This window comes from Melanotaenia boesemani, chromosome 4 (genome assembly GCF_017639745.1).
Source record: "Melanotaenia boesemani isolate fMelBoe1 chromosome 4, fMelBoe1.pri, whole genome shotgun sequence".
Classification (NCBI taxonomy): Eukaryota; Metazoa; Chordata; class Actinopteri; order Atheriniformes; family Melanotaeniidae; genus Melanotaenia; species Melanotaenia boesemani.
In genome coordinates, this window is record NC_055685.1 from 15,460,984 (window position 1) to 15,488,604 (window position 27,621).

The 27,621-nt window shown below is 37.6% G+C and overlaps 2 protein-coding genes across 2 annotated transcripts; one reads left to right on the forward strand and one right to left on the reverse strand.

Moving 5' to 3' along the window:
- Window positions 1-478: 478 nt before the first annotated feature.
- On the reverse strand, window positions 479-12,488 carry LOC121639086 (uncharacterized protein C4orf54-like). Its single transcript, XM_041984280.1, has 2 exons — window positions 8,064-12,488; window positions 479-5,171 (listed from the first exon to the last, which is right to left on the reverse strand). Exon 1 carries the CDS (start codon window positions 12,441-12,443, stop codon window positions 8,088-8,090), a length of 4,356 nt encoding a protein of 1,451 aa, XP_041840214.1. The 5' UTR covers window positions 12,444-12,488; the 3' UTR covers window positions 479-5,171; window positions 8,064-8,087.
- Window positions 12,489-19,528: 7,040 nt separating this feature from the next.
- On the forward strand, window positions 19,529-27,367 carry LOC121637666 (leucine-rich repeat LGI family member 2-like). The gene is made up of 8 exons (XM_041981863.1): window positions 19,529-19,890; window positions 20,043-20,114; window positions 20,263-20,334; window positions 20,481-20,552; window positions 20,723-20,794; window positions 21,070-21,239; window positions 23,564-23,728; window positions 25,118-27,367. The coding sequence occupies exons 1-8, from the start codon at window positions 19,715-19,717 to the stop codon at window positions 25,951-25,953; spliced, it is 1,635 nt and encodes a 544-aa protein (XP_041837797.1). The 5' UTR covers window positions 19,529-19,714; the 3' UTR covers window positions 25,954-27,367.
- Window positions 27,368-27,621: the final 254 nt, after the last annotated feature.

The following is a 27,621-nucleotide window of genomic DNA, read 5'->3' on the forward strand; positions in this document are numbered from 1 at the left end:
GAAAGAAAATCAAATGTTTGACTGGGTTCACTGTTTATTTTGTTTTCTTTTTATGGGAAGACCACAGCAGCTAGAATTTTTGCTCTTTCAAGAAACATAGCAGAATTAATTACATCTATTAAGAGAATTTGTATCTGTTAATATAATTTGTAAAACAGATTTCCAATTAAAACATTCATTCATCATTACATAAACTAACATGTTTTCAGTTTGTTGGTAAGATTATATAGAAAACCCATGAAACTTTGTGATGAGCTGGTGTGTGGGTAAAGGGAATATCCATTAAATTCTGGTGTGGTAGTACATTGCCTTTGGTGGAGGTCTGTGCTCTCTAATTGCCCTTCTAGTTATTAATACAGGTCAGATCAGTTTCAAGCCTTTTCAGGTTGCCAGGTAGTAAAAAACACCCTTTTACTCTTCACGTCAGCAGGTGTAGATGGTTTGACCCGCCAAATGGATTTTATAATTCCTGGCATCGTAAAAGTGTGTGTGTTTTTTTTTAATCCCTGGACACATTAATAAAATACAAATACATCTCGGAATACATTAATGAAACAGTAATTAATCAAGTATTAAACATCTGCTTACTAATGAAGGACTTCTGTAAAAGCCTTTCATGTTAAAAAGCATTCGTAACCTAAACCACAAGCTCTCTAAAGAAACATGAAACATTTTCATGACTTGTTCCTTGATAATATCCTCACAAGTTGACCTAAAACCAATTCTCATGGACAGAAATGTTCAGTGGCTTGTATTCTGAATTTATTGCAAACATACGTAGGCTTGTCAGTCTACATTACACTCGTTCATGATATTCCTTCCCAGTACATTCAGTATTGTAAATGCAACCACAGCACTAATTTCTCCTTTCCAGATGTCCCTCCGCTGCATCCCAATCTCTGCCATGCCCCACAGCATCATCAAACCAGTGTGTACCATATAACTTTATAGCCATTAGGACATTTAAAACAAACATGTACACCCCACTCCCTCTTTTTTCAAAACAATAACACATCATATGCACTTATCTCAGACCTTCTCAACATCACCTCAACTCAGTCGTCTTACTTAATCAAAATAAAGCCCTGATACTACCAGCTTCCCATATTTTACCTAAAAATCCTGCCAGATATTATGACATTATTCATGTTAAATGCTATCATTAAAAGCATATGCAGTTTTTTGTGTAGGTTTTTTCCAGGAGTGACCTCCTGCCATAATTTTATTTTTAGGCTTATCCAATTCATATGTCATTAAATCTTTGAACACCATCTTACAGAATAGTTTATAATAATAATAAGATCTTTGTATCAGTGCAACTTTAGGATAAATTCTACATTAAAATAGATTGAAAATTTTCAGTCCACACAGAGTTTCTATCACCAGAATTTACAGCTGTTGCTGGTGATGAAACTGTGGCAATTTAAGTGCAATAAGTAGTTTACTGTTCATTGTGAACTTTAAAAAAATGTTTTACACTCAAACTGGAAAAGACCACTGGATCCGAAACACTATAATTATTTTCTTATATAATCTACATTTTCACAGGTTTTAATATAAGATACAAATGAGCTAAAACAAGGAATCAGGGGAATGTAAATATATTTTTTATCTTTGGTATTTTTGACATATATTTAAAAATATATCCAAAACTATGTCTGATTTTGGACCTGTTATTACTAAAAGAATATTTTCCCCTAATTGTATTTATTTATTTATTTGTACACATAGTTAAAAAAAAAAAAAAACAATAAAAATTTGATAATCTCATAGTTTTTTTTCCCGTGAATTTAAGCTTGCACTTCAAAATGCATCACAAGTTGCAAACCACTTGGCAACGTCAACAACAGTTTTTCTTAACCACTGCATTGATCAGTTATAACAAAATCAACTTTTGGGGCAATAAATTTACATTAATTGTTGTCCCAGAGGCAAAACATAATGTATTTTACATGGAGGTACATAGACTGACCAGCAGCTCCAAATACCATATGTGTTTAATCTGAAACATGCTAAGAAAAAAAAAAGAAAAGAAAAAAAAAAAGAACAGAAGAAGAAGAAAAAAGTAGAAGAAAAGAAAGAAAAGCAAAACAAACAAACAAATAACAGAAAAATCTCACAAATCTAAGATGGGCATCAGTCATACATGTTGGTAAGACTGAATCATGTAAAATAGCATATAAAGCCTTGCACATTCAAAGGGAAACAGGACAGAGAAAAAAAAGGAAACTAATGTCAAAAATGTGTAATTAAAGAAATAAACTTTAATTCTTGTCTGGCTTTTACTGATGAACAGCATCTTTTAAATTTTGTGAAACTCTCACCTCAGATAGTTTTAAACACAAGAGGTCCAGAGGAACTGGCATAGCTGTGTGTAAAATGTAAAGACACACTTCACACATGCACAGTCTGGGTAATCATGTCTGCAGCGAAGTAACATAACTCCTTGTTGTACTCACAGAATGCTCAAATGCCTCGCATAGATCACGGCCACATTCAGATGCACACGTCCACTCTCATCTCATTTCACAAAAGTGTAAACTGAAGCAGCGCAAATACAGGACGTTATCCTCTAAATGTTTCAGCTGGCTCTGACTTAATGGGCCCAACTCTGCTTATAGTGAACTAAGTACACCATTTAACCAGAGTCCTAGCTCAGTTTGATCTGAGCAACACTCAGTGTTTTTTTTTTTTTTTCTTCTCTCCTCTCACCATATCAACTACTTTACATCACGCATAAACTTTGTTGGTAGAATTTTGCGAGTCATGACGAAGTGGTGATGGACTGAAATGGAAATGTTATTAACATATGATGTACCTTAGGATGCCAGATGTATTTTACATGACTTTTGTTAAAATATGTCTTATTTCATGTTTTAATATGAAATATTAATACAATATTACATTTTAATCCTCTTTTGCTTATTGTGACAGGAAAAAATTGGTGTGATTCAAAATGTAGTCTAGATAAATGGTCCCGGTCCTTTGATAATTGTGAAAACAATAAATGATTGTACTCCTTTTTATTTCCCCAAACAGCTAAAGTTCCTGGTTGTATAAGTTAAAAAGCACCGATCCATGACAGCAAACTGATCTAGTTTAGAATCTGTAAAAACTTGCTAATTATTTTACAGACGTTAATCCGTTCATTTCCTCTACCGGTCCAGCTGGCAGCAGACTATAAGCAATGTAGATAATGTGTCTCCTTATAGCCACATTCACAACTTTTCCTGGAGGACCCTGAGGCATTCCAAGGCCAGATATGGTATGTAGTTCCTTCAAAGTATTCTGAGTCTGCTTTGTGATGTCTTTCCAGTTGAAGGAGTCTGGAATACCTCTGCAGACATCAGATGTCTGGCAGAGTGACTGTCATTGCCAATATGATTTTTGAGGAGAGAAAAATTCTGTCTAATATATTAGCTGATATTTTTATTTATATGTATTTGTGGAGATACCTCTTGAGTTTGCACAATGAGCTGCATTATATGTGGTGCAGACAGTACTGAAACTGTAAATGGTAGATTTCTTGCTGCTAGACACATTAAATGGTAACACAATTTCTAAATTATGTCAAAAAACATCTCTGCATTATTTTGTGTAATAAAAGTTCATTTTTACATATTGAACAGTATATACAACCATATATATTTGACAAGCCAACATCAGCTAATAGCCTGACCAATTCTGACACCAATCTCTTTTCTCCTTGAAAAGCCAATTGCTCTTGCCATTAACTTCTCTTTTTTGCATTGCCATGCATGGAGCACCTATTTCTGACAAGTCTGAAAACGTGTTCTGACATTTATAACTCAAGTCTTTCATTTTGATGTTTTTATTTTATTTTATTTTTTTTGTTAAAGTAACATATGCTGTGTTCAAATCCACTTGTTTACTATAAAGTGAACTTCACAGTGTGTCAGCCATTTTGTTGCACTGTTCCAAATTTCAACTAAATCATCTTGTTCACTATATTAGTCCACTACATTTCTGTCACGTGGTTGACAAAAAGTATCAAACAGATGTTGTACACAATGTCAGTAGACATAGACCATTATGCATTGCACCTTGGCACAAGAAACTGCCAGGAAGTGGCATATATGGAGTATGCTAATGCTAGCCACATGGCACATACTAGCTCATGCTAAGGTTTGCAGCTTATTACTATGATTTTCTGAGCTGCTGAGAATGCCCTGTGAGCATATAGTGTTCAGCCATTGTGGTAGTAAGACTTCTTTTCTGTCTGACAAAAAGGGCTTGAGAAAATCTTAATGAAATATACATAAACATACTAGCTAGCTTCAGTTCAGACTTAAGTAAACAAATTAGAGGCAAGTTGTGATAGAGCTTGCTTTTTAAATATTTGTGTTTGAGCTACAGCATTTGGTTAGTTGTGACTCTAAAAGCGATTTATCAACAATTTGTTTGTTATGACATTCACTGTTATTATGATTAGGAATTTTAAAAAAACTTATTAACAGCTGTAGTCTGTGGATACAATGCAAAATTACAAGTGCACACATATTTGTGTCATATAGTTTTATGCCAGGGAGAGAAGTGCAATATGTTCATCACTAACAGCTTTACTCTGCTGCCCATCATGTCATATTTGGTATTTACCATTCCTGCCAGCATTTGCTTATCTGACGTAACTGAAGATATGGCACGCGATTATGAAATAGCACTACATTCGAGTAGTGTCCCAAATCCATCAACAACCGTTTGCCCTCACCCAGTAGCGAGTTCTTGACTATGTAAGTGATTGAGTGAAAGAAGAAGTGGACATTCTGAACATAGCCATACTCTCATTTTAGATATGGTAACGTTAAACTCTTAATAAATTGGTACCATAGCCAAAAATAAACAACACTTTATTGTAACAGAACTGCCTTGTTTCCTTTTGAATAAACTTCAGGGCACAAATAGCATTAAACAAGTTAGAGTAGACAGCACCTGAATGTAAAGTATTACAAAGCCGATTTATATCAGAACATCAGCCAGAGGACATGGTTGAATATTAAATCTACAAAGTGCTGCAATGCACACAGAAAACAAAGTTAAACATCAGAACAGGACATGAGCATAAGGTGATGGTAGAAGTTGTCCAGGGCGAAGATCACAGGGATGAAAACTGCACTTAAAATGAATGAAGGCAGATTCCTCAGCAGAGATATCTAGAGGTGACAAAGAAGACAAACGTAACTCAGATTTTATTTATTTGTGCTAAAATCTGTTGTCATGAGCTGAAACGCATTCTCCTTTCATGAAGCAGCTGACCAAATTCAACCAAATCATTGTTGGGCTCATGCAAGTCGTTTTGTTTACATAAAAGTTATGGAGGTCAGCAATGATCTCCACCTCCCTCTCCCCGTTTAGGAAGAGGTAGAGAGGGGGAGGGGGCTATAAAAAGTTGACCCCTTTGCAGTCCCATGGACTCACTTCCAAGCTGGAGCTGCAGCAGCATCTGATCTCTCCAAGCAGCTGTCCTCTCCCCGCATCAGCACAACAAATACTTTGCATTGCCTGACCTTTTCCTCCTGCCTCACTATCCCAGCCATGCCCCCACGTCTCTCCACCCGAAACACCCCCAGCAGCTACGCACACCACACACACATACACAAACACACACACCCTGCGCTTCCCTACTACTCAACCCCATACTAGGCCCTTGCTTGCCACACACCCAGCTGACATGTATCCCTCATGCTCATGCAGTTGTATTATTGCTCTGACACATTAGCTGAGAATGGATTTTGGCAAGGTGTAAGTGTGTATATATGAGTGTGTCAGAAACAGAGCATGATTTAAATTTTTGTAATATGGTAAGTTGCAATGCGTAACAGAGTGTGATATATGTAACATTTGAAGAAGCAAACAAACATAAGGAAACAGCCAGTGTAAAAAATTATTTTATTGTTTAGGTAAATTTGAAAATATAGAACTTTTCAAACATTTTTCAATAAAATAAACTGAAATAAAAAAATAAATGGTATTGAAAATAAAGCATATTATCTTTATATTTACTTAGATGTTTTACTTTATTGCTGAGCGTCAACTCAGGATTCTGTATTATATGATTTGTCTTATTGGTTTCAAGTGGCTTTAAGTTGTTAATATGTACACCAATTATTGGATTTCAGGCTTGCAGCACATGCCAAATAAGTTTGGGATATGGCAATTCAGGGCTGGTAATGATATAAGTGTTAAGGCATTTTTTCATATTTCTTTATAGGTCAGGACTAATTAGCCTTTGTTCCACATCATATTATAGGCCTATGTGAAAGTACACAAAGGTTGAATAGTTGGTCGTCATTTAGCTGATTCTGTAATGCCAGCTTAATGTGTGTAAGGACACATATATGCGAAAGAAGCTTTTGAGGAATCATCAATGACAAATGTGTGAGAAAATCATAGAGTAACTGTAAACGTTCCTCAAAGAATGATTATAGAGAACCTATATATTTCTCCTAAGTAGTGCAGAATGTAATTCAATCATTCAAGCAGTCTGGAATGATTTCAGTGCATTGTTGAGTGCAGCTCTAAGCTGGATGCCTGTGGTCCCTCAGGTGGTACTGCAATAAAAAGCATCATTCATCAATGGCTGATATAACCGCATGGGCAAGAAATTATTAAAGGAAACTTTTGTCAGTCACCGCAGTAAGGAGTTTCAACTTAACTCTGAAAAAAAGAGTCTTTTCTTATGTTAACCTTTTCCTGAGACTTGCAGATTACTCTGGGCTTAGAAGCATCTGGGACGGACCACAACATTGTGGATATGTGTATTGTGGTCAGACCAATCAAAGGTCCAGATCTCTTTTGGAAGAACAAAATAATATCTGAAACACTTAACTGATTGATATTCTCAAGGCCAGAACTTCTATTAAGTGTTTTGAGAAAGAATGGCAACATTGAAAAATGGTAAAAGTTCTCTGTCTCAGCTGCATTTGCAGCAAAGTCTACACAGTACGAGAAATGATCTGCGATTTGAAAACTAAGGAAAATAAATGAGTCCACAATTTTCCCCAAACTATTATCTTATTTTTTTGTTTCATATTCATGTACTGATTTGGGTTAAAAATCATAACTGTGAATTCAGCTCCTTCCTTTATTAGGATTAAAATCCTGTCTGCTAAGAAGAAATTGTTCTACTGTATTCAAGTTTCATGAAGCATTACATACAAGGAGCGAACACGTTAATAAACTGTCATGCTATATGAGAAATTAAAGCATTTATGACCGATTAAGAGTAACTTGATGTAAGGTGTCACTAACTGGAATAGTTTCCTTTCACACCCTGAGAATAAACTGTGTAAACAAACTCGTCTCACGCTATCAAAATAGTCCGACGATGTGTAATGTAGCGAAAAGCTCCGGGTCATGGATGAAAATCCAGACTCTTAAGTTCAGCCGAGCTCTGGGGATCAGGTTACCTGTCATGAAGCTACTGCATGTCTATTAACACTGACACGCCAATGCTAAAGTGGCAAAGCTGAACTGCTGCTTTAGCAACATTTACACATAGAAATAATGAAAAACTCAGGCAGGACCTCTACACAAGCCCTAACACAACAGGCCCCTGAGTGCATACATTTAAGAGGCTCATGGAGGATCAGGTCACCAAAACTGAAAATGTGTCTGAAATGGTCTCAGATGCATTGCATAATTTTTTATAACTTCATGGTCCTTTAGTGTAATTTTAAGGTAATTTTTTACTGTTGTTGGTCATCTGCATCTCAGTTTATCCATTTTCATCTCAGTGAGGCCTGGCTCTGTTTATGGTTACGTGACATATTCTAATTATGTTTTTATGCACTTTTATTTTCTCCTATTCTAATCATTTTACATCTTCTTGTCATTACAGTATACCTAAAAAACAATTCATTTATTTAATTTAACGTGAAAATGAGACATACTGTATGAAATATATCATACACAAACTTGACAAATAACTAATTTAGTCAAATTATGTATTAGTTAAATGATTGGCATGCACATACAAATTTGCTTTCCCCTCCCATCTATTATTAAAGATGAAAAAATGCGCTTTAGAGTTTTTTCAAACTTACACTTTTGAAGACATCTTCTCTTGGTCACCGATGCTCCACTATGAAGCTCATTGTTTTTCCATCGAAGGATGGTGGAGCAATGATCCTTGGACCTTGTTGTGTTGTGATGCTGATAAGTGGCTTTCTCTCAGAGCTTACTAAACTTCCTCTGGTGGTCACCTGTCCCAAATTCACTGGTAAGTACAGTGGCCCCTGTTGAGCTTCTCCCATTGCACTGTAATATGCACTCTCTGCACCTGCTGTGCTGCTCTCCAGCTGAGGACTTCTGGCCTTTTTCATGTTTTCTCCAGCTGCATCCTCTGCGTGACATGGGGACTGTGGCATCACTGCCTGGGCTGCTAAAGTGGGTGAGGGGATAAAACCTGGGTAGATCATATAGGTTGGGGCATACACTCCTGGACTGAGAGCCAGGGGAGACAAAGAGAGTGGCACAGGAGTGACAGATGCCACAGGAGAATGAGGCATGGGTACATCCACATACTGGCCTGTCTCAGGGTCAAACAGTCTTTTAGTGGTGGCCTGTATGGGAGTGTCCACTAAATAATAATGTCCAGTTGTGGGGTCCAAAAGCATCTTGCGCTGGATTTGTGAGGCTATATCTCTAGCAGAGGGTGTAGGTGACACAGTTTGGACGGGAGGAGAAAAACACAACACCTGCTGTTGCTTTTGAGGACTTTCTGCTGCTGTTGAACGATGGTAGATAGATGCAGCTGGGTACTCCGCGATCAAAGATTTCTTCTGCTCAGACCCCTTGCAGTCCCCTGCATCAGTTTTATTGAAGCTTGACGTTCCCTCCTTTGTGTCAGGCTCTCGATTAAACAGTTTTGTTTCATTTGCATGCCCCAGCCCTGGCATTGTTAAATAGTTCTCGGAATCTGAGCAGCCCTGTGTAACAGTGGGATTAGTGGGACTGATTTTGGCTTTTCCCTGTTCCACCTGGCCATGTTTAGGCGGCTCTATTTTCACCGACAGTGGAGCTACCGGTGTCTTGAAGTTTTTTATAGTCGAAGATGTTTTCAGAGCAGAAACAGGTTTACTATCAGATTTAATGCTGACACGGGTCCTATTGCCAAAATGAAGGATGCTTTTGTTAGTAAAAGTTTTACTTTGTTGGGATTGTGTTTTAAAAGTGTCATGGTTATATGGAACATGTATGGTATTTGAAGCTCTTTTATCTTCTTGTGGCTTCCCTGTTTCTGTAGTGTTAACTAAAGACTGCGGAGTTCTTACAGTGTTTGTTGTTTCCAGCTCATCTGCTCCCTGCTCCTCACTGGCAATGAGTGATAGCACATGGCTGTCTGTGACAGGGTGCGGGGCTTGAGTTTTACGCTTCCATTCCTTCTTATCAAAAACATAAAGCTGCTCCATCGTTTTGACTGCAGCTCTGAGTTTCTCCAGCGCATCATGTTTTGGTATTACAGCCTCAGATCTCCTTTCAGCTGTCTCACCTGTAAACTTGTCCTGTCTCTTTTTTTCCAGTTTGGCCTCAAAATTAGTTTGAATTTCAGACTGATCCGAATTGCCCTGCTTAGTTATAGCAGTGGGCACACGGTTAGTGACACACTGTGAAGATTTATTTTCATTTTGGGATGTTTCAGGGTGGATGTCTGCCTCTGTTTGTCTCTGTGATGCCTCCGTGGTAAGGGATTTAGCATTAGTTTTAACAGAGTTGCATTTAATCACAATAGGTGATGGTAATAAATGTTTTCCTGACTCCACTTTAGCTTTTTCCTCAAGTTTTTCAGCTGATGTTGAACATTTACTGTCACTGTTATCTAGAGAAACAAAGCGATATGAGCTTTTTACTAATTTCCGCACATCCCTAACATGATATATTGGTGTTTGAAACTTGCACTTGGTATCTCTTATGTCTCGAACAGTAAAGTTTGGAACCTTATCTGCTGCAGACAAAATGTGGCATTTGCTGTCATCTGCTGTCCTGAGCGTGTTAATGTTTGAATTTATTTTAGGGGTTAAGAGATTGGCAATATTGAGTGTGCAGCCTTTGTTTTCTTTCACACTTCTAAGGCAAATTTTTATCTCAGGTGTTTTTCCTCCCTTGTTATTTTCTTCTCTGCCTTGCATATTTCCATCACTGCCCTTTTTAAGCTCTTTTTCATCTTTCTGTGAACCACTAGGCGCACCTGTGTCAGGTGTGTGTGGTGTCAAATCCTCTGTTAAATCCCTGTCTTCTGGAAGAAGTTGGCAGCTTGGAACAAAAAGCAGTTTTGTCAGCATGTTGCTGGTGTCTAACCTTTCCTTGGCCATGGTCTGTGAATCATTTACACATGCAGGCTCAGCCTCCTTCACATGTTGTGGCTCATCTTCTTTTAATGAATTAAATGCAGTGTTTTGATTGAGGGTAAACAGTGCTTTCGGGGGTTCTTCCTGTCCCTTTTCTGCATTATCAGGGGCTTTGTTGCCTATCAAATCCTCAGCAGGCCCACTGGAACTGGGTCTGCCGCTCTCCAGGTGTTTATCATCAGTAGAGTTAACAGTAAATGCTGAGCCTGATTCAGAACTTTGTCTTTGGATACTTTTACCTTGATTTTTTTCCTTCATGCCATCTTGATCTCTAGTATGGAAACAGGGGGAGAGGACAGGGTGTGTGTCACAGATCTCCCCCCTCTCCATTTTGCGTTCTTGCTCAAACTGCATCTTTTTGGAGATCACGTTTTTTAACAGACTTGATGCAAAAATTGCTCTTTTGTGTATGTCCCCCGTATCGTCTGTGTGGTGATATTGCATCTCACATCCCGACCTCGCCAACACGGTCCCAGTGACTTCATTAAGTCTGTCCTTCTTGGGGCACTTGGGACCCCTGCGTCCATCGTGAGATTCAACATTACAGCGAAAATTCAACGTGACTCCGCGGTGCCCTGGCTCATTCAGTTCATTCATTTGGATCTTTTTACTAGAAGGTGCTGCTTGTTGTGAAACATTCCTCTTGTTAAGGGCATACATCTTGGTTTGTGGAGCTTTCACACAATGTCCCCTACCTGTCTCTACCGTCTTATTCATCTCCAAAGTTGCGCTGGAGGTCTTGTGCGCAATCACGCTGCGCTCTCTTCCCCTTGATACGTTTCCATAGTTCCAGTCTACATACGCTGACCATTTATTTAGCCCATATTCCGACACAGAGGACTCACTGGATGTGCTAAGATTAATGGCATCAAAGTATGGACATGCCAAGCTTCGGAAAGACTTGGCGGTTAAGTTACGCACCTCTTTATCAGCGTCGTCCAATTCACTGATGGAGCTGGACGCTCCACTGGAATACTCATTAATATCTTTCCGTCTCAGTTTGGTTGCAAGGTGCTGACGTCCCGGAGCAGGGATGAAATATTGGCTTCTATCACACAGGGGGGCCGCTCTGGCGCCAGAGCTCACAAAAGAGAAATGACTCCTGTCTGCAAAATGTTTTGTGTATCCAAGGTTACTGTTGTCGAATAAACTGACAGGATCGGTCACCGCTCTGGAAGATGTTTTAATTGATAAGTGAATTTTTCCTGTGTTACAGTCTCCGCTTTGGTTTTTGCACACACTTTCATCTGAGCTGGCGCATTTGTCCGAGTCACAAAGATCACTCTCCTCCTGCTCAGTGCTGACAACTGCTTCACCAAGATTAGACTGGACTTTTGCATGGCTCCTGTCCTCCAGTATCAAAGTCCCCTCGTGGGTTTCATCGCTTTCAAATGAAGCATAATCCACAAAAGAATAAACCAAGTTGTCGTCTTCAAATTCCCAACAGGTCCCTCGCCCTAGGTCGTAATCGACGTCGTGGTCGAGCTCGGTCAGCTGGATTTCATGCGTGGTTATGTAGTGGGACTCGTCCTCCACGGTGTCAGAGCCACAATGGTCGGACAGCACGGCGCTGGTACTGTCATCGGACTCTGTCTTACTGTTTAGATACATGTCCGTGTACTGGAGCTCATCGCTCTCACTACACACATGTTCACTGCAATCACTCGGGTCGAGCTCCGCCTGACGCGGCTTCTCATTCTCCGCGCCTTGATCAGTGCTGTGAGTTTTGGTCAGAGTTTCCAACGTTGACTCACCCAAAACGGGCTGGGGAACGGTGTCCCCCTTGTCTTCTGATCGCTCCTCAATAATTTCATCTGACGTGACTTTCTTCTCCTGCTTTGACAAGTCGCATTTGATCACAGAGAGCTGGTTTCCCTCTCCAGTGAAAGTCACTTTCACCGTTTTCGGGCCGTCAGGTTTCATGTCCAGATCCACATAGTTCGACTCGTTGCTGTTTGTGTCATTGACGTGGTCCTTAATTTTCGGCTTGTCCTTGATGTTCTTGTCTTGTGTGAGCAGCTTTGTTTTAAATCCGGTGTCATCTCGGTAAGTGAGAGTTTTCTCTGCTGCTTCCATTTAGTCCGGCCTTACCGTCAGGTGGTCCTCGTTTACGATGTTACTCTGACACTGGACGGAAAACTCTGCTGGCTGGAACGAGGGGCAGCGAGGAGGGGGCGTGCGTGCGTGCGTGTGTGTGAGAGAGAGAGTGTGTGTGTATGAGAGAGAGAGAGAGAGAGAGAGAGAGAGACAGAAAGAGAGAGAGAGAGAGAGAGAGAGAGAGAGAGAGAGAGGAGGGACAGAGAGATGGGGTTGTCCCAGGGAATATCCCATGAAGCAATCAAGTATTTTATAACTAACTACATTGTAGTCTTCTTAAATAAACCTCCAAAGTTTTCAGCACCTGTGCTACACGAACAGCTCCTCTTTTGGGCCCAAAGTTAGTTTTCATTCCTGCATTATAGATTTGGTAATGGAAATGGAAACAACTGATGCTCAGGTGACCACTGACAAGAGATGCATTGTCAAATACCAGTTAAAACTGGCAGCTGACACCACAATTTCATTTTTTCCGTTTACTTAGAAGTACACCATGATTATCACAGATTTTATGTAATTTTAGAGTCTATTAGCATGTTGTAGTTGAAAATGTTTTACTTTTTAAAGGGCAATAAAGCTAGTTTTTGTTATGTTATTTCTTTTGATAAATCTTCACAAAAAATAAATTCCGACTTTAATCTTTAATATATCTTGATATAATAGCATTATTCTCTATCATCCCTTTGCTTGAAGCTGTTCTGAGGGTAGATACGAATATAGTTGTCTCAGCAGTTTTTTTTCAGCCTCCTAACCCCAAATTAATATAAAAAAACATCACTAACTTTATCTGTGGTACAGCAGGGGTTGTCATTGATTAAGAAAATCCCTACACCATTGACATCAATAAGTGAAAGTGGATTGAACTTGTTTGTCAGAAAATACTGACATTGCAGATAAATAATGGTCTGACATCATTGGCTATTTATTTACATACAGAGGATTTAATAAATACTGTGAGAGTAAGATGCTGTTGTACATCTGCCATTCATTTTTCAGCATTTCAGTACTTTTAGGAATATAAATAATACATCCTAAGTAGGTTATGTGCTCTGTGTCTGTGATCATAGCACTGTGGACACATGTGAGAGCAAAATTCAGATAGTGAGTAGATTCCCTATAAGCTACCATCTTTCCATGTCAAACTCAGAGATCTGACAAAATATCTTAGAATACACAAAAATATTAACAAAATAGTTCCACATTGGTAGAGAGATGCAGGAAGATTCATTCATTCATTCATTCATTCATTCATTCATTCATTCATTCATTCATTCATTCATTCATTCATTCATTCATTCATTCATTCATGTTTGTAACTTCTTCAAAGATGTTCTGCATCATTTTCATTTGCATGGTTTTGCTGTGCTTCAGTGTCTCATGTTTTTTAATGTTTTGTCTCCCATTGGTAATTTGCCATTCTGTCTTTTTTACTTGTTTGATTTTTGTCATTTCATGAGTTTTTTCTTCTGTTTCTAACTGTAGCTGATTTGTTTTTCACTGTGGGACATTTATTTCTTAAATTACACCCTTCAACACCTTGAAGTGCTAAAATCAAGCTACTTAATTCTGCAATAAGTAGCCTAAGTAAATTTAAATTATATAGCTGTTCCAACATTTAGTGACAATGCACTCTCCAGATGCACAACACAGAGCGCTTACTGTAAAGTAACACCAATAGTTTTTGTAAATTGTCAAACAGGAAGAGATGGAGCAAAATATTAAATCACAAAATAAAAGAATTATTATGGAAAAAGGACTACATAACATGCTTGAAAGTGCAAAAGTAAAATATTAGCAGTGTAAGGCTGAATCAAAGCATGCTTAAATAAAGATACTGGTAATATTGTTGTCAATATTAAATAAAGTCAATGTTAAATGCAATTAGATTTGTATACAGGATTATTTATGTTTATTTACCTAGTTAAATAAGCAAATATGGTTACTGTTAGGCTGACATTTCCAAGAAATTTTTGTTACCAAGTAACAGCAATAACTATAAATAAACATGAGATTGAAAGTCAGTAGATTTGTGAATTTTAATAGAATAATAATAGAATAGAATAATAGATAATAAATGTTAACATCTTCTGTTTGGTTGATCACACAGTTGGATCAAATTTGCATTATTAAATGACATGAGAAAATATGGACCAACCATCCCACTGACCATCTCTGACCATTTACCCTGAGCTGCACATATTGATACTCATATGTAGACACAAGAACAGCTTGAATGCTTTGAACGCTCAGAGAAACAGCTGTCTCCACAATAAAGTCAACCTTTAGCTACTGTCACTAAAGGAAGTAATTTAATCCATTCATCTGCAGATGTTTGTGTCAAGCTGATCCCATCTCACACCCTGAACCATGTATTAAAAGGTAGGACAAAACCAAACGAAGGAATCTTTTTGATGATGATGATGTTAGCTACCGAGCAATGCTGAATCAGGCTGCCTTGCATAACAATGATCCAGTTGTTAGACGTCTGTCTAGGTTTTGAAGCCACAAGTGTTGTTCCTGGACAGGGTCCCGGATTGGTGGTATGCAGCAGGGAAGGGGTGAGCCAACAGTTGCTCTATGTAGAGGGCACACTGACAGCGGTATCAAGGACAGAGGCCACCAGTATAAAGCCTTTGTCACCCTTAAATCCCACTTTTACTCTCGACGTCACTAATGTGGAGGACACACTTAGAAACAACCTGTTTTATGAACAGAGATGAAAATAAGACACAAATTTAATGTTTTTACCTAATTAAGTACTGTTGCACTTCAGTATTGAGTGAAAGAGTGTAAGAGTGAAATTTCATGCCTCTACTCTGCTACATTTCAGTGGGAAAGAATTTACTCCCCTACATTCACTGGACAGCTGTTGCTATTTTCAGATTAAGCTTTTACATAAAAACAAATATGATGTAAGATATCTGATCAGTTTAAAAACGTCCTTAACCTTTTTATCTTGTGACCCCCTAAAACATCCTCTGGACTCTATGTCAGCTTTAAAATATGAATATATGAGTTTAATGCAGGCCTTATTTTACGGTAGTATGGTATAATATGTCCTAAGGATTTGATTATGTCCACCACAGCAATTTTTGCAATATTATGCACATGGGTGGATGGATTTTTAGGCAGCTGTTATTTATTCCATCCTACAGTTAATTCTGTGAAACATCTATTAAACTTAATTTACTAATATTATGTATGTCTTGCACCACATATGGTCATATTTTTACCATATAGCATAAGCTTGAGCTACAAAACACATCACAACGAGTACACAGGTTGAAGTGACCTACACAAAGTTGATAAATTTAGGTAGCTATTTAAAATGGTGACACAGCTCACGCAAGTAAGTTGAGATCAGTTTCTTACCGTGACTACATTAAAACAGCAGGTGTTAAATCATGTGAGCCATTAATCAGCGCTACTAACAGATCATCAGAAGCCCTTTTCAACCCTTCCCCTCTCTCCCTCAAACATGAGCTGTTGGTGCAGAAATGAGAGAATCGATACACAATACGCATGCAGCCCTGAAAAAAATCACTTGACAATGAGGGATAAGTTGAATGGGAACACAGCAAATCTTCATGCGCTAACAAGTGTTGATTTCACAGTGACAGCCTTTTAGAGGTGGCAGGTGTTGGTCAGACAGCCTGACATGTTTCTGCATGGACTAGTTAGAAGTGCTAGATAAAGCCTCAAGAGTGTATGAAGACTGGAGCTGCCACCAAAGATGGATTTTTACATTGTTTATGAGAAAAGCAATAATAAATAAATAAATAAATAAACTATTGAAATCAATTCAGTCAGAACAACAGCAGACACTTGCCAACAAAGACCAGCTGACATGTGAATAATGATAAAGATATAGTACTAGTAGCATTTAATTTGAAGTATTTAAACATAAGTTCTGGAAATTACTTGGCTTTTGGCTTTAAACTTAAAGTGTAATAATAAATTATCATATATAGCTGATAACAGTTATGGGCATTATTTTGAGATAGCCACAAAATAATGAGTCAGAATCATAAAAAGTAAAGAAGAATCCTCCCTACACCTGCAAAAGTTGGAGTTTGAAAAAGCAAATCCAGACTATATCTGATACTGTCAGATAGTTAGCATTTAGGGACTATTTTATTTTCTCTTTAAGTATTTTTAGGGGAAAAAAAGCTAAAACAAAACAATGTTTGTGTGCTAAAATAAAAAGAAACATGACCATTTTTTCCACATACTTTGGTAATACTGAATACAGACTGGTCCATTATACGCTTCATACTAGTATGACATGTTTATGTTTTCTGCAGTATCCAGCAACACCAGTGACTTTCTGACCCTGACTCCTGAGCCCTCTGCAGCTCCTGAGTGGGAACCGGAGAAGTCTGAGAGCAGTAACACCTGCTGTAATGCAATTACTGGCAGCCAGACACTGTACTTCTCCAGGTTCCCCTGCTGCACACACACACACACACACACACACACACACACACACACACACACACACACACACACACACACACACACACACACACACACACACACACACACCTGTACGCAATACAAAGACAAAATTCATATCCCAGCCTTCTAGGGTTTCATGGATCAAAGGGTAAAATGTCAATTTTGGATTGTAAAGAGATGCTTGTTCCCTGGTTCTGTGGATGTCCTGGTTTAGCATGTTACCACCGATAATGACAATTCACTCAGGGAGGATAGCTGCTAACTGTAACTGGTTAGTTTGCTTTAACTGAACTCCTGATGAAAAGCTCAGTAGGTTTACGAATACAAAAAAATCATACATGGGAAAAATGACAGATTTATGCAAGAAAACTAGTGAGGACTGGGAGACCTATTTTACATTGTTTAAAATATCACAGCTTTAAAATGCATTCACATCGTTAAAAGTTATATCACTTAATGCATTCAAGGTCTGCTAAAAATTGAAAAGTAAGACTTCAGTCTTATATTTGATCAGTATGTAAGTAAATAACAAATAACCACAGTAAGCAAGTGTCTTTATATATATATATATATATATATTTGTATGTGTGTGTGTATGTATATGACATCCATAAATTTACATAGTCGTGGATCCTTTGTGTTCAGAAACTCTGCACTCTTCAGGATCAACTTTGTTTGTCTTTCTCCATTTGCAGGTTCAAAACAGATTCCACAGAGATCACTGCAGGTTACACATTTCTGTAAATAGTTTTTGTTTCCCTGAGATGGTACTTATTTCAGCTGACTCCATTAATCACACATCTGTGAACAACCAAAGAAGTAAACACGTCATATGTGAGAATCCCTGGTTTCTTTTATTCACAGTGTTTCAGTCATCTTCGGATTAATTGTCCTGCTTTATCACCAATGTCTTGCTGTGTTTTGATATGTGAGTAACACAAATGCAAACAAATGCATTTTATTATCTTCTTAAAGTGGTGCAGATATCCAGGACATGAGCAAAATGTGATAAAATATGTCAAGGGTCACATGTGACAGACATCTTTGGGTCTTTGTGGAGTACAAACTCGCAAATATTTGCATACCAGGAGGAATAAAAATATATTTCTGTAAACTGTAATGCCCAGAAGCTAAATCAAAAACTGATGGTTGTCTAGAAAGAAATAAGGTGAGAGATGTTTGCTGTGCGTCATCTAGTTTCAAATTGCACATGCCCTGAGTGTTTAGGGATTCTCTAGCCTAAAAACAGCTATGCTGGAGGCAGAGCTGTCATGAATTATTCCCGCAATGGCAGATCTGTATGGTTGCTCCTGGTTATTTGGTTTCAGTCATAGATCGGCACCTAGTTAAGGTCTGCTGAAACATCCAACAACCCCATTGTTGTGTGAATTCAGCCCTTAAGAAAAGGATGATGTACTTGAATGATCTGTGAAATGAAATCTCATTCAAAAAACTACACTGACCATAGAGATGATGCAATTATAAATGAGTCTCCTGTAAAGTTTTATCTCTTGCCAGGTAAATATCCTGTAGAGAGTTTCTGTCTTTTGAACATAATCATATTGTTGTTTTATTAAGCATATTCTTCAGTGCCTTTTGCATGCAAATTTAAAATGGGCTTTGCTTGGTTCATTAATCTAAAATTTTGACTGACTTAGTTTTTCCACAAACAACAAGAATAATCCCATAACTAAACATGAACAATCCGAGATGACAAATGTAGAAACAGAATATATGTTGCAAAAAGCACATGATTTTTCCTTTGTTCAATTGAAATGTGACTGTCCCAGGATTTGGAGTTCGTTCTTCCCGTTTTCTCCATCAGCAGCTTCCCTCTAGTGGTGCATTCATGTACCTGCACACAAATGTCCAGCAACACTAATATGCTGTCGCTGTTTGGGCACTAATCTACTGCTGATTTCTAAAAAGAACGCCCTATTTTTATTTTAAAAACTTAAATAATATTAATAATTTCAAAAATTACATTTTCACAATGAAAACTTTTTTTTATTTTTAAATCTAAGAACTTTAGTAGCTTGCTGATCAATAAATTACTTTCTCCAAACTTTCATAGGGGAAGAAATTTAATAAACAAAACTGTCCTTTCCCAATGACAGTTTAAAAAATTTCATTTAAACTTTTAATTCAGAATTAGCTTTCAGAGCTTCCTTAATTATCATGACATTAAACAAGGTACAGGAAACATTTTTTCTGAGCTTTTGGTCCATATTGACAGGATAGCATCACGTGCTGCAAATTTGTCAGCTGCACACCCATGATGAAAGCATCCTGCTCCATCACATTCCTAAGGTGCACAGAGTAACATATGTTGGGATGTTTTAATGAGCCACTTCCGCCGAACACAAGCTGTTGTGAAAATCAGATCGATAATTAACGCTCTCAGTTATGTTGAAATAAAACAATTAAGCACCTATCTGTATTCTTTGTGTTGTTTCTGGTGTGCTTTGGTGGCTACTTCTACCAAACTCGATCTTAAAACAAGTTCTGCTTCTTTAAATAATCTAATTGGGCTTTTGAAAAGCATAAATACGTCTTTGTGCACATACTAATAAACTAATGCCGTCTTTCTCCACAACAAATCATCTTTGTAATTGTACACGATTTTTCCCTCCCCTGGTCTGAAGCAGCCTTCCGGGACCCAGCTGCATCCGTATCAGTCTGTGTCAGGGTTTTCCTCTGTAGTGCTGCAGTTTGATGTCGCCCAGCAGACAGCGCCGACCGCTCTCTCCAAACACAGCCTCATTTACCATCCTTTATGTTTAACAGACAACATGGCCTTCACTGCGCAGTGGTTGGCGGCTGGTCTTGCGCTATTGTGCATTTGTGGAACAGCTGAATCCAAAAGGAATTTTAAATGTCCTTCAGGGTGCTCCTGCTCCAAGGAGACCATCATCTGTGTCGGTACGTCCCAGATCCCCCGGACTGTGCCGAATGAGATCAACTCATTGTAAGTAACCAAAAAAGAATGTTAAGGTGTCATTAGACTACAGGACAGAAAATACAGCAACGACATCGTGGATTTATCCTTCCTGTATGATGACTCTTTATGTATTGAGAAGGCATAGGGTGTTAATGTGTCCTTCATGCTTCTGCCAACAGAAGCATAGTTAATGGATCCATTGCGGAAATCACAGAGGGGATGTTTTCACTTATGCCATCTCTTCAGCTGTTGTAAGTGCTTTTAGTCACGTGAAACTAATTAGTAAGATAGTACTGTCATGGCTTAGTTGCAAAAATAGTGCACCACACATAATATTTAAATGACATGGATTCCGTAATGTTAACATTTCTTTTTAACATGATTTGTTTTTCTTTTCAGGCTTTTTAATGCCAATTCTTTAACCACAATCAAAGATTATGCTTTCTCCGGTCTGTCTCAACTTGAGTATTTGTGAGTATTTGGGTGATGTTTTTAGTTAAATCTTGGTACTTATGCACATTTACAGGTCTCCAATTTACAATATTAATCTACCCATCTCCATTCAAGTTTACCCTACATCCTCACAAATATGCACAAATGCACATCTGATTCCACAGATTCATTGAAGAAAACAAGATTGAAACAATCAACAAAAATGCCTTTCGAGGTCTACGGGCTTTGACTCATCTGTGAGTGCTGATCTTCGTTCTATCAATCAGAAAATAATTTTTGCATTTTAAAATTTAATGTTGGGTTGCTGATATTTAATATTTACCTGAAAAAAATGTATGCTGCAACCTAAGAAAAGACAGAATAGACAGAAATGTGCCTGTATTGTCTTCTTGTGTGTCTGGTTCAGCTCCCTTGCAAATAACAAGATGAGATTTCTGCCAAGAGATCTGTTCTTTGACTTGGATTCCTTGCTGGAACTGTGAGTAAGCAGTTGTGATGTCAGGAGTGTGTTTGTGTGTGTGTATATGTTTGTGTGTGTGGGTTTAAGAGAGAGAAGCTGTATCTACTTTTTCCAATGTGAAGCTGACTCAGATATCTATCTATCTATCTATCTATCTATCTATCTATCTATCTATCTATCTATCTATCTATCTATCTATCTATCTATCTATCTATCTATCTATCTATCTGAGCATGTGCAGCTTCTCACATGTGGTAATCCTTCTGCTGATGATTCCTCCTGTCATGCATCAGGGATCTGCGAGGCAACTCTTTCCAGTGCAGTTGTGAGAACAAGTGGCTGATGACGTGGTTGAAAAACACAAATGCCACAGTATCAGATGTCATGTGTGCAGGCCCCAGTGACATGAAGGGCAAGCGTCTCAATGACCTTCCTATCCCACCAGGCGAATGTATTTCCACAGGTAAAATAACAAGTGCGCCACTAAAGGCATTTATAAACAGGCCCATGTACAGCTAAAATGATCTGGTTAAAAAGAGGGAATCAATAAAAATTGTAATGGCTGAATAATTTAGTAGGACACAACCACATATGCATGTATGCATACATGCTGCACTTAAAACGAACACACTCAAGGTCTGCAAAGGCTTTTGACTCTGAAAACGCTCACAGATAAAAAGTATTCACTCCTTCTTGGTGTTTGTCCTGTTTGTGCTACAACGTGTAATTGAAATGCTTACTTTTGGGGGGGGTGGGGGGTTATTCTTTATGCTTCTTTTCTTTTTTTCCCTTTTTTTCCCAAAACCGAAATTGGTGATGTGACTTGAAACTGGCAGCACCACAGCTTATTTAGTCTTCATAGACAAGGGGATAAATGAATGTGTACATAAAACCTTTAATAACACTTGTACATTTTTTGTTTTGAATGTTTAAAATAGGCAATTTTTTCATTTCACTTTACCATTTGAGATCAATTATTGATTAACTGATTTTTGTAGGTTTTTTAAAAGTCTATTTTTACAATAAAATACTTCTAGAAATGGATGTATTTGGTGTTTTACAAATATGTAATTGAACAAACTGAATTTTTGACCAAACTGTTGCTCATTGTATAAAGTCAGACCATTACTGAATTTATAAGAGCCCACCACAAGGGTCAAATATGGATGCTTACACTAAATTTAGCAATTCATGTAAGACTGATGAGGTATTTCTATCCAAACCTCATGGTGGTGCTAGAGAAAAAAAATTATCAATGAAATACCAAATTCTTAGGATTCATCCTTTGGCCTTTGTGGATAACTGAATCAAAGTTTATACTTTATTTACGAGCTCAGCCCTCTGAAGACTTTCAGGCTTCTTGCTGTAAACTTTAAAGTTGATCTACTGATTTTCTTTTACCAGTTATCCAACACTGGATTGCGTCTCCTGCAGCATTTTAGTTTTTTTCAGTCACTTTGGTACATTTCACACATCAGAATTAACATTTGCACAGCAGTGAGTGTGTTTCTCAAATAGTAACTGCGAACCTGGAGGATAACCTGCAAAAGCGTGTCACTTGCTAAAAAAATAGTTCATGCCTCAAAAGTAAGTATTTATTTTGATTAATCCGCCAGAGCCATCAAAATTAAAAATTCTTTCACCATTGAGTACGAACAAGATACTCAAATGGCTTAGCCGTACACCTTCCACCTTCAGACAGACGAAAACTCCTCTAATGGATTCAGTGAAAGCTGAGAGTCAGCTGAGAGCAGTTGTTCAATTTTAGGAGACATTCCAGGAAAATATTATAAAGAAATGTTTCAAATCTGCTTGACAGATTTTGACAACTACTTTTAAGTCTTTTGTAGATAATGATTCAAGTAATGAAATGAGGACTATTAATTTTATTGACTGTTCTGCAGTATGCAAATAATGATGCCATTAAAATAGCAGAGAATTGTATGAAAGCAAATGCTACATATCCAGAAGCATTCGCAACTTGATCGATGCAATGACAAATGCTACTCTGATGTGCACAAATAAGTAATTGCTGTGGAGTTTAAACTAATTGTTAATTCTGAGAAGAACTTTATTAGAACATACAGTGTAGAAGCAATTAAATCTATCATTTCTACAAAATGCACCCAGTTTTTCCAGAAATTGCTGCTGCTTTTCTGCATGAGCTTCACAGTTTTATAGACTAGATTTGTGGCACAAGTTTAGAAGACAGTCATCATATAATGTGTGTACAAAGTGTAAAGTAACCAAAGGTGGTTGACCTACTGACAGATAATGGGCCTAGCCTGAAATTACTATAGCAGAAAGGCTATGTTTGCTATTCTGTTATAAAAAGTAGACCCACTTTGTGGAAATACTAAAGTAACATATTAACTTCAATCTTAGAGGAGAAATTTTTAAATATATCTGGCAGACATTAAACACTGTTGTGGTTAACACAATGCATATGTAGATGCAAAATGTCAGCAGACATGCTGTACCTAAATAAGATGTGCTGTGCAGAGCTGAGATCACATATAATATGAAGAGATTGAAAACTGCTCAAACAGTAAAATAATATCTATCTTTGCTTTTTTTAAAAAAATCATATTACTGCAAGGCTTAATATGAGAGTATGGGAAGCATACAGTAATAAATGTAAAATATCATTGACACAAATAGGGAAATTTAATAGCTTTGACTGTCAAATGAATGTTTTCAAAGTACTGAAAATGTAATTTAAGCAGGGAGGTCCTTGATCACTGAATCAGCTAACCACCCTTTTCTCCTTTTGTCTGCATCTCACAGACTTTGTGCGTCATCAGTCTATTCCCATTCAGTCCATGTCAGCAGACATCTTCTCCTTCAAAGAGGACATCTATGTGGTGATGGCTGCCCCAAACTCCAACAGCTGCATGATCATGGAATGGGATCACATTGAAATGAATTTCAGAAAATTTGACAATATAACAGGTTTGAAAACACTGCCGTAGTTTTTTGTTTGTTTGTTTGTTTTTAAAGATAAGCCTTTCTCCATTCTCAGTAAATCCCATGGAGAGACGAAGAGACAACAACAAATTGATCATACAGTATACTTCACAAATTTTGTGGTTAAATTGTTTAAAACCTTTTACAGAAGCTTTTATGAATGATATCTTATCAGTTTTTATAGTATAGGATATATATATATATATATATATATATATATATATATCAGTTGTCATATAAGTACAGATAAAAACAGTGTCTAGAGACCGTTTCTGATCAGATAATAGCAGGATGAGTTTACTGGCTTCATGAAGAATATTAGAATATATGGATAAGGGTATAGATGAATCTGAATGGTTTCTGACTGGCTCATCATAATTTTGGTAATGGTAGTTAGGGAGACGCAGATTCAGACATTGGGAGTTACATTTCAGATGGTGAATTACCCAAGTTGACTTTGTACCCAATAAAACGATACCTGAAATTTAGGAGAGCAGGAAGAGGGATGAAAAGGTTAATGATATGAAGAGGGCTGAAAACAGGTAAAGCTGAATTAGAGATGAAGAGGATGAGGGAGTATCCATAGCAACAAAAGAGCCTCTGATAGGCCTCCTTTTACTACATGTGTACTCTAAGAGACCTCAAAGATCAAAGTTCCATCAACCAGCTTGATCATACCCAAGTGGTTGTTGGACTTTAGTATTTATACTATAGTTTAGTATTTCCCTTATACCTTCACAAGAAGGCACTGTCCATTGCCAAAAGGGTAGCTGTCTATCTACAGTATACAGCAAGGAAAACAAGAAGAATGAGCTGATAAAAAATATAAACTGTGTTTACTATTCACACCATGTTTTGTCAAACGTTTAAGTGTAGTTTGAGGATATGGAGAACTATGTAGCAGGGCAGGAGTTGCTTTGGCGACATTTGTCTGATTGGTTGTAAAAGATGGTAGGACTGAAACAGGCTTTTCTCAAAGCTCCAGACGTTCCTGAGAAACAATTCTATACTCGCTGTAAAAAGGGCTGAAAGCTCCTAGTTATGAAATTTGTCAACTTACTCGTCAATCATAATGGGGTGCAAGTAAAATGTCCATTATTTGCACAAGAAGTGCCAAAACAAATACAAATGTAAGAATAATTCAAATTAGTGGTAAGGTGATGTAGATAAGTGAGGCAGGAAAAACCTTGAGAGCAACAAGGATGGTCAGGAACTGTATCTTACATTATGAGAGGAGCTATAATTTGATGTGGATTTTAATTCCAGACCTTTCATGCGTATAATAAAAACAACCTAACATACTGACATAAAGGGAAAATCCAAAAATGTTTAATATTCCATGTTGCATTACCACTGATATCCTTTTCCTTACAGGTAAATCTGTCGTTGGATGCAAGTCATTCCTGATTGAAAATCACGTCTTGATAATAGTCACCCAGCTCTTTGGTGGCTCCCATATTTACAAGTTTGATGAAAAACAAAACAAGTTCACCAAATTTCAGAGTATTGAGGTCTTCAACATCTCAAAGCCTAATGATATGGAGATCTTTCAAATGGATGGGGACTGGTATTTTTTGATTGTGGACAGTTCCAAAGCAGGCCTCTCTACTCTTTACAAGTGGACTGACCAACCAGACCGCAATGAAACAGGTTTCTATTCCTACCAGTTTCTCCATGAATGGTTTCGTGACACTGATGCTGAGTTTGTTGAGGTGGACGGCAAGTCTTATCTAATTCTAGCTAGTCGCTCCCAGTCCCCCATCATCTACCTATGGAATAAGAGTACCATGAAGTTTATACTTCATGGTGAAGTCCCAAACGTCGATGATGTGGTGTCAGTCAAAGCCTTTCGGGTGGAGGGAGACTGGTATTTGGCCTTGGCTTGCTACATCGGTGATTCCAAAGTCCTCAAGTGGGCCAACAAGCAGTTCACTGAGGTACAGGCTCTTCCCTCTCGAGGAGCCATGATACTCCAGCCTTTCACCTTTGGAGACAGACAGTATCTTGCTCTCGGCAGTGATTATTCTTTCACACAAATCTACCTCTGGGATGTAGATACTAAAACATTTCACAAGTTCAAGGATATTTATGTGCAGTCACCCAGGTCATTTACTGTGGTGACCACTGACCGGAGGAGTTTCATCTTCTCCTCCAGCCTAAAGGGAAAGTCAATGGTTTTTGAGCATATTTTTGTAGATCTAAGCTTATAAATGGCTTTATAGGCCACTCAGCTCAGTAATGTGTGTATGCTACAAAGGGGTTGCACATGTTGTATAATCTTACTCAAGCAGAAGGATAGATAATTCTTGATTCATGACAAAAATATAAAGAACGTTTTTTCATTAAATCATTTAAATTTAATGCAATTATGGACCGATGTACGAACAAAGCTAGATTGAGGTCTCAAAGCATTTAATTAAAGCAAATTTCTGAAATGGAAGTGCATGAAAATAATGTTATGGCAAATCAGATATATCCTTACAACATGTTTGCCTTTCTAATAAACCTGACAAGAAACAATAGCTAAAGCAGAGAGGGTCCATAGCTGTCATACCAAATCTGTCCATTAGGAATCATAACAATTTAAAACCCATCACATGTGATTTGTTATAGTGATAAGTTGACACTAAGTTGACACTATTATCTCACCAAATCTTTGGGAAAAAATGTTTATATCTCAAAGTTAACAAATGGACATAGATACGGAATATAATTACTTATGGAAAACATGGAAATTTCCACATGCATGGAAGTGACAGAGTGGGAAAGCAATAATAACGGTCTGAGTGTGAATCTGGAAGGTATTCCCTAAAAGTGACAGGAGATATTGTTTAAAAAATAAAATTAGGAGCTCAAGCTTTAGGCCTTTACCTTCCGCATGCTTAAAAAATTGTCAAATAAATAAATATTAAGCTGTGGCACAAAAAGTAATGACATTGGAAGATTGTATGAAAGTGTTTCAGATGCAGCTTGGCACATGAAAATGAACAAACTGTCAGATAATACTCAAAAATGCTCTTAATTCATTAGGTGAGAGAAGAAAAATTTGTGTCTGTACAGATTTTGATTCCATCTCATTCCAATAACTGTGACAGTATAGCTGACGACTAAAGGTGCAGAAGAAGGGTGTTCAAATCAAAATATAGCAGCATGTAGTAGATAAATATTCTGAATTTAAGTGTACAATATTTACTAGAAGCAAATGTATAATCATGCTACTCAGTGCCTGGTTAATAGCCAAATAGTATATTTACTACTCATCTACTCTTGATCCCTATGCAAAATGTATAACACTGGGTGTTTGTACTGATTTACAGTTACAAGTTGTGGGTTGCTGTAGGGTATATAACTTGAAATGCAGCTTTGATGAAAATATTTTCACTAAGCTACAAATGTGTGCCCTTTTCTTTGAATATAATGTTAAATATTTTTTCTCTGTAGGATAGATTTATTTATAAATCCAACCCTTCCTGCAGTTCTAATGTCATACTAAACAACCATGTGTATGTTTTCCACTCAAATAACCTGAATGCACTTATAAAGAAGTGACCTTTTACACATTTACAACCTTACGTCCAATGTAAAACATGGCTTTGTGGAAATGCATTAAAGACAATTTAACCACATTTTTTGTTGTAAACTGTGTTTAATTCTGTTTTTTACTTTATGTAACCATAAGCAAAGATAAAAGGCCTGGAACAGACAACATGTTTGAAATACTATGTGTGGTAGTCTGGTCAGTATCTGTAGTCTGATGCAGATACTGCCTCTTCGCTGCAAAACGATGAAAAACATTAATAGAATATATTTCAGATGCCAATAGTTGAGTGATACACCTATTGTGTATCTATGGTGTCTAGTGCTCAGGAGGTAGTGTA

Excerpts from the sequence above, each read along its gene's own strand:
- LOC121639086 (XM_041984280.1), bottom strand. The coding sequence starts at position 12,443 with ATGGAAGCAGCAGAGAAAACTCTCACTTACCGAGATGACACCGGATTT.
- LOC121637666 (XM_041981863.1), top strand. The coding sequence starts at position 19,715 with ATGGCCTTCACTGCGCAGTGGTTGGCGGCTGGTCTTGCGCTATTGTGC. Across the intron at positions 20,553-20,722 it reads CTACGGGCTTTGACTCATCT|CTCCCTTGCAAATAACAAGA; the intron begins GTGAGTGCTGAT and ends TGTCTGGTTCAG. Across the intron at positions 20,795-21,069 it reads TTGGATTCCTTGCTGGAACT|GGATCTGCGAGGCAACTCTT; the intron begins GTGAGTAAGCAG and ends GTCATGCATCAG.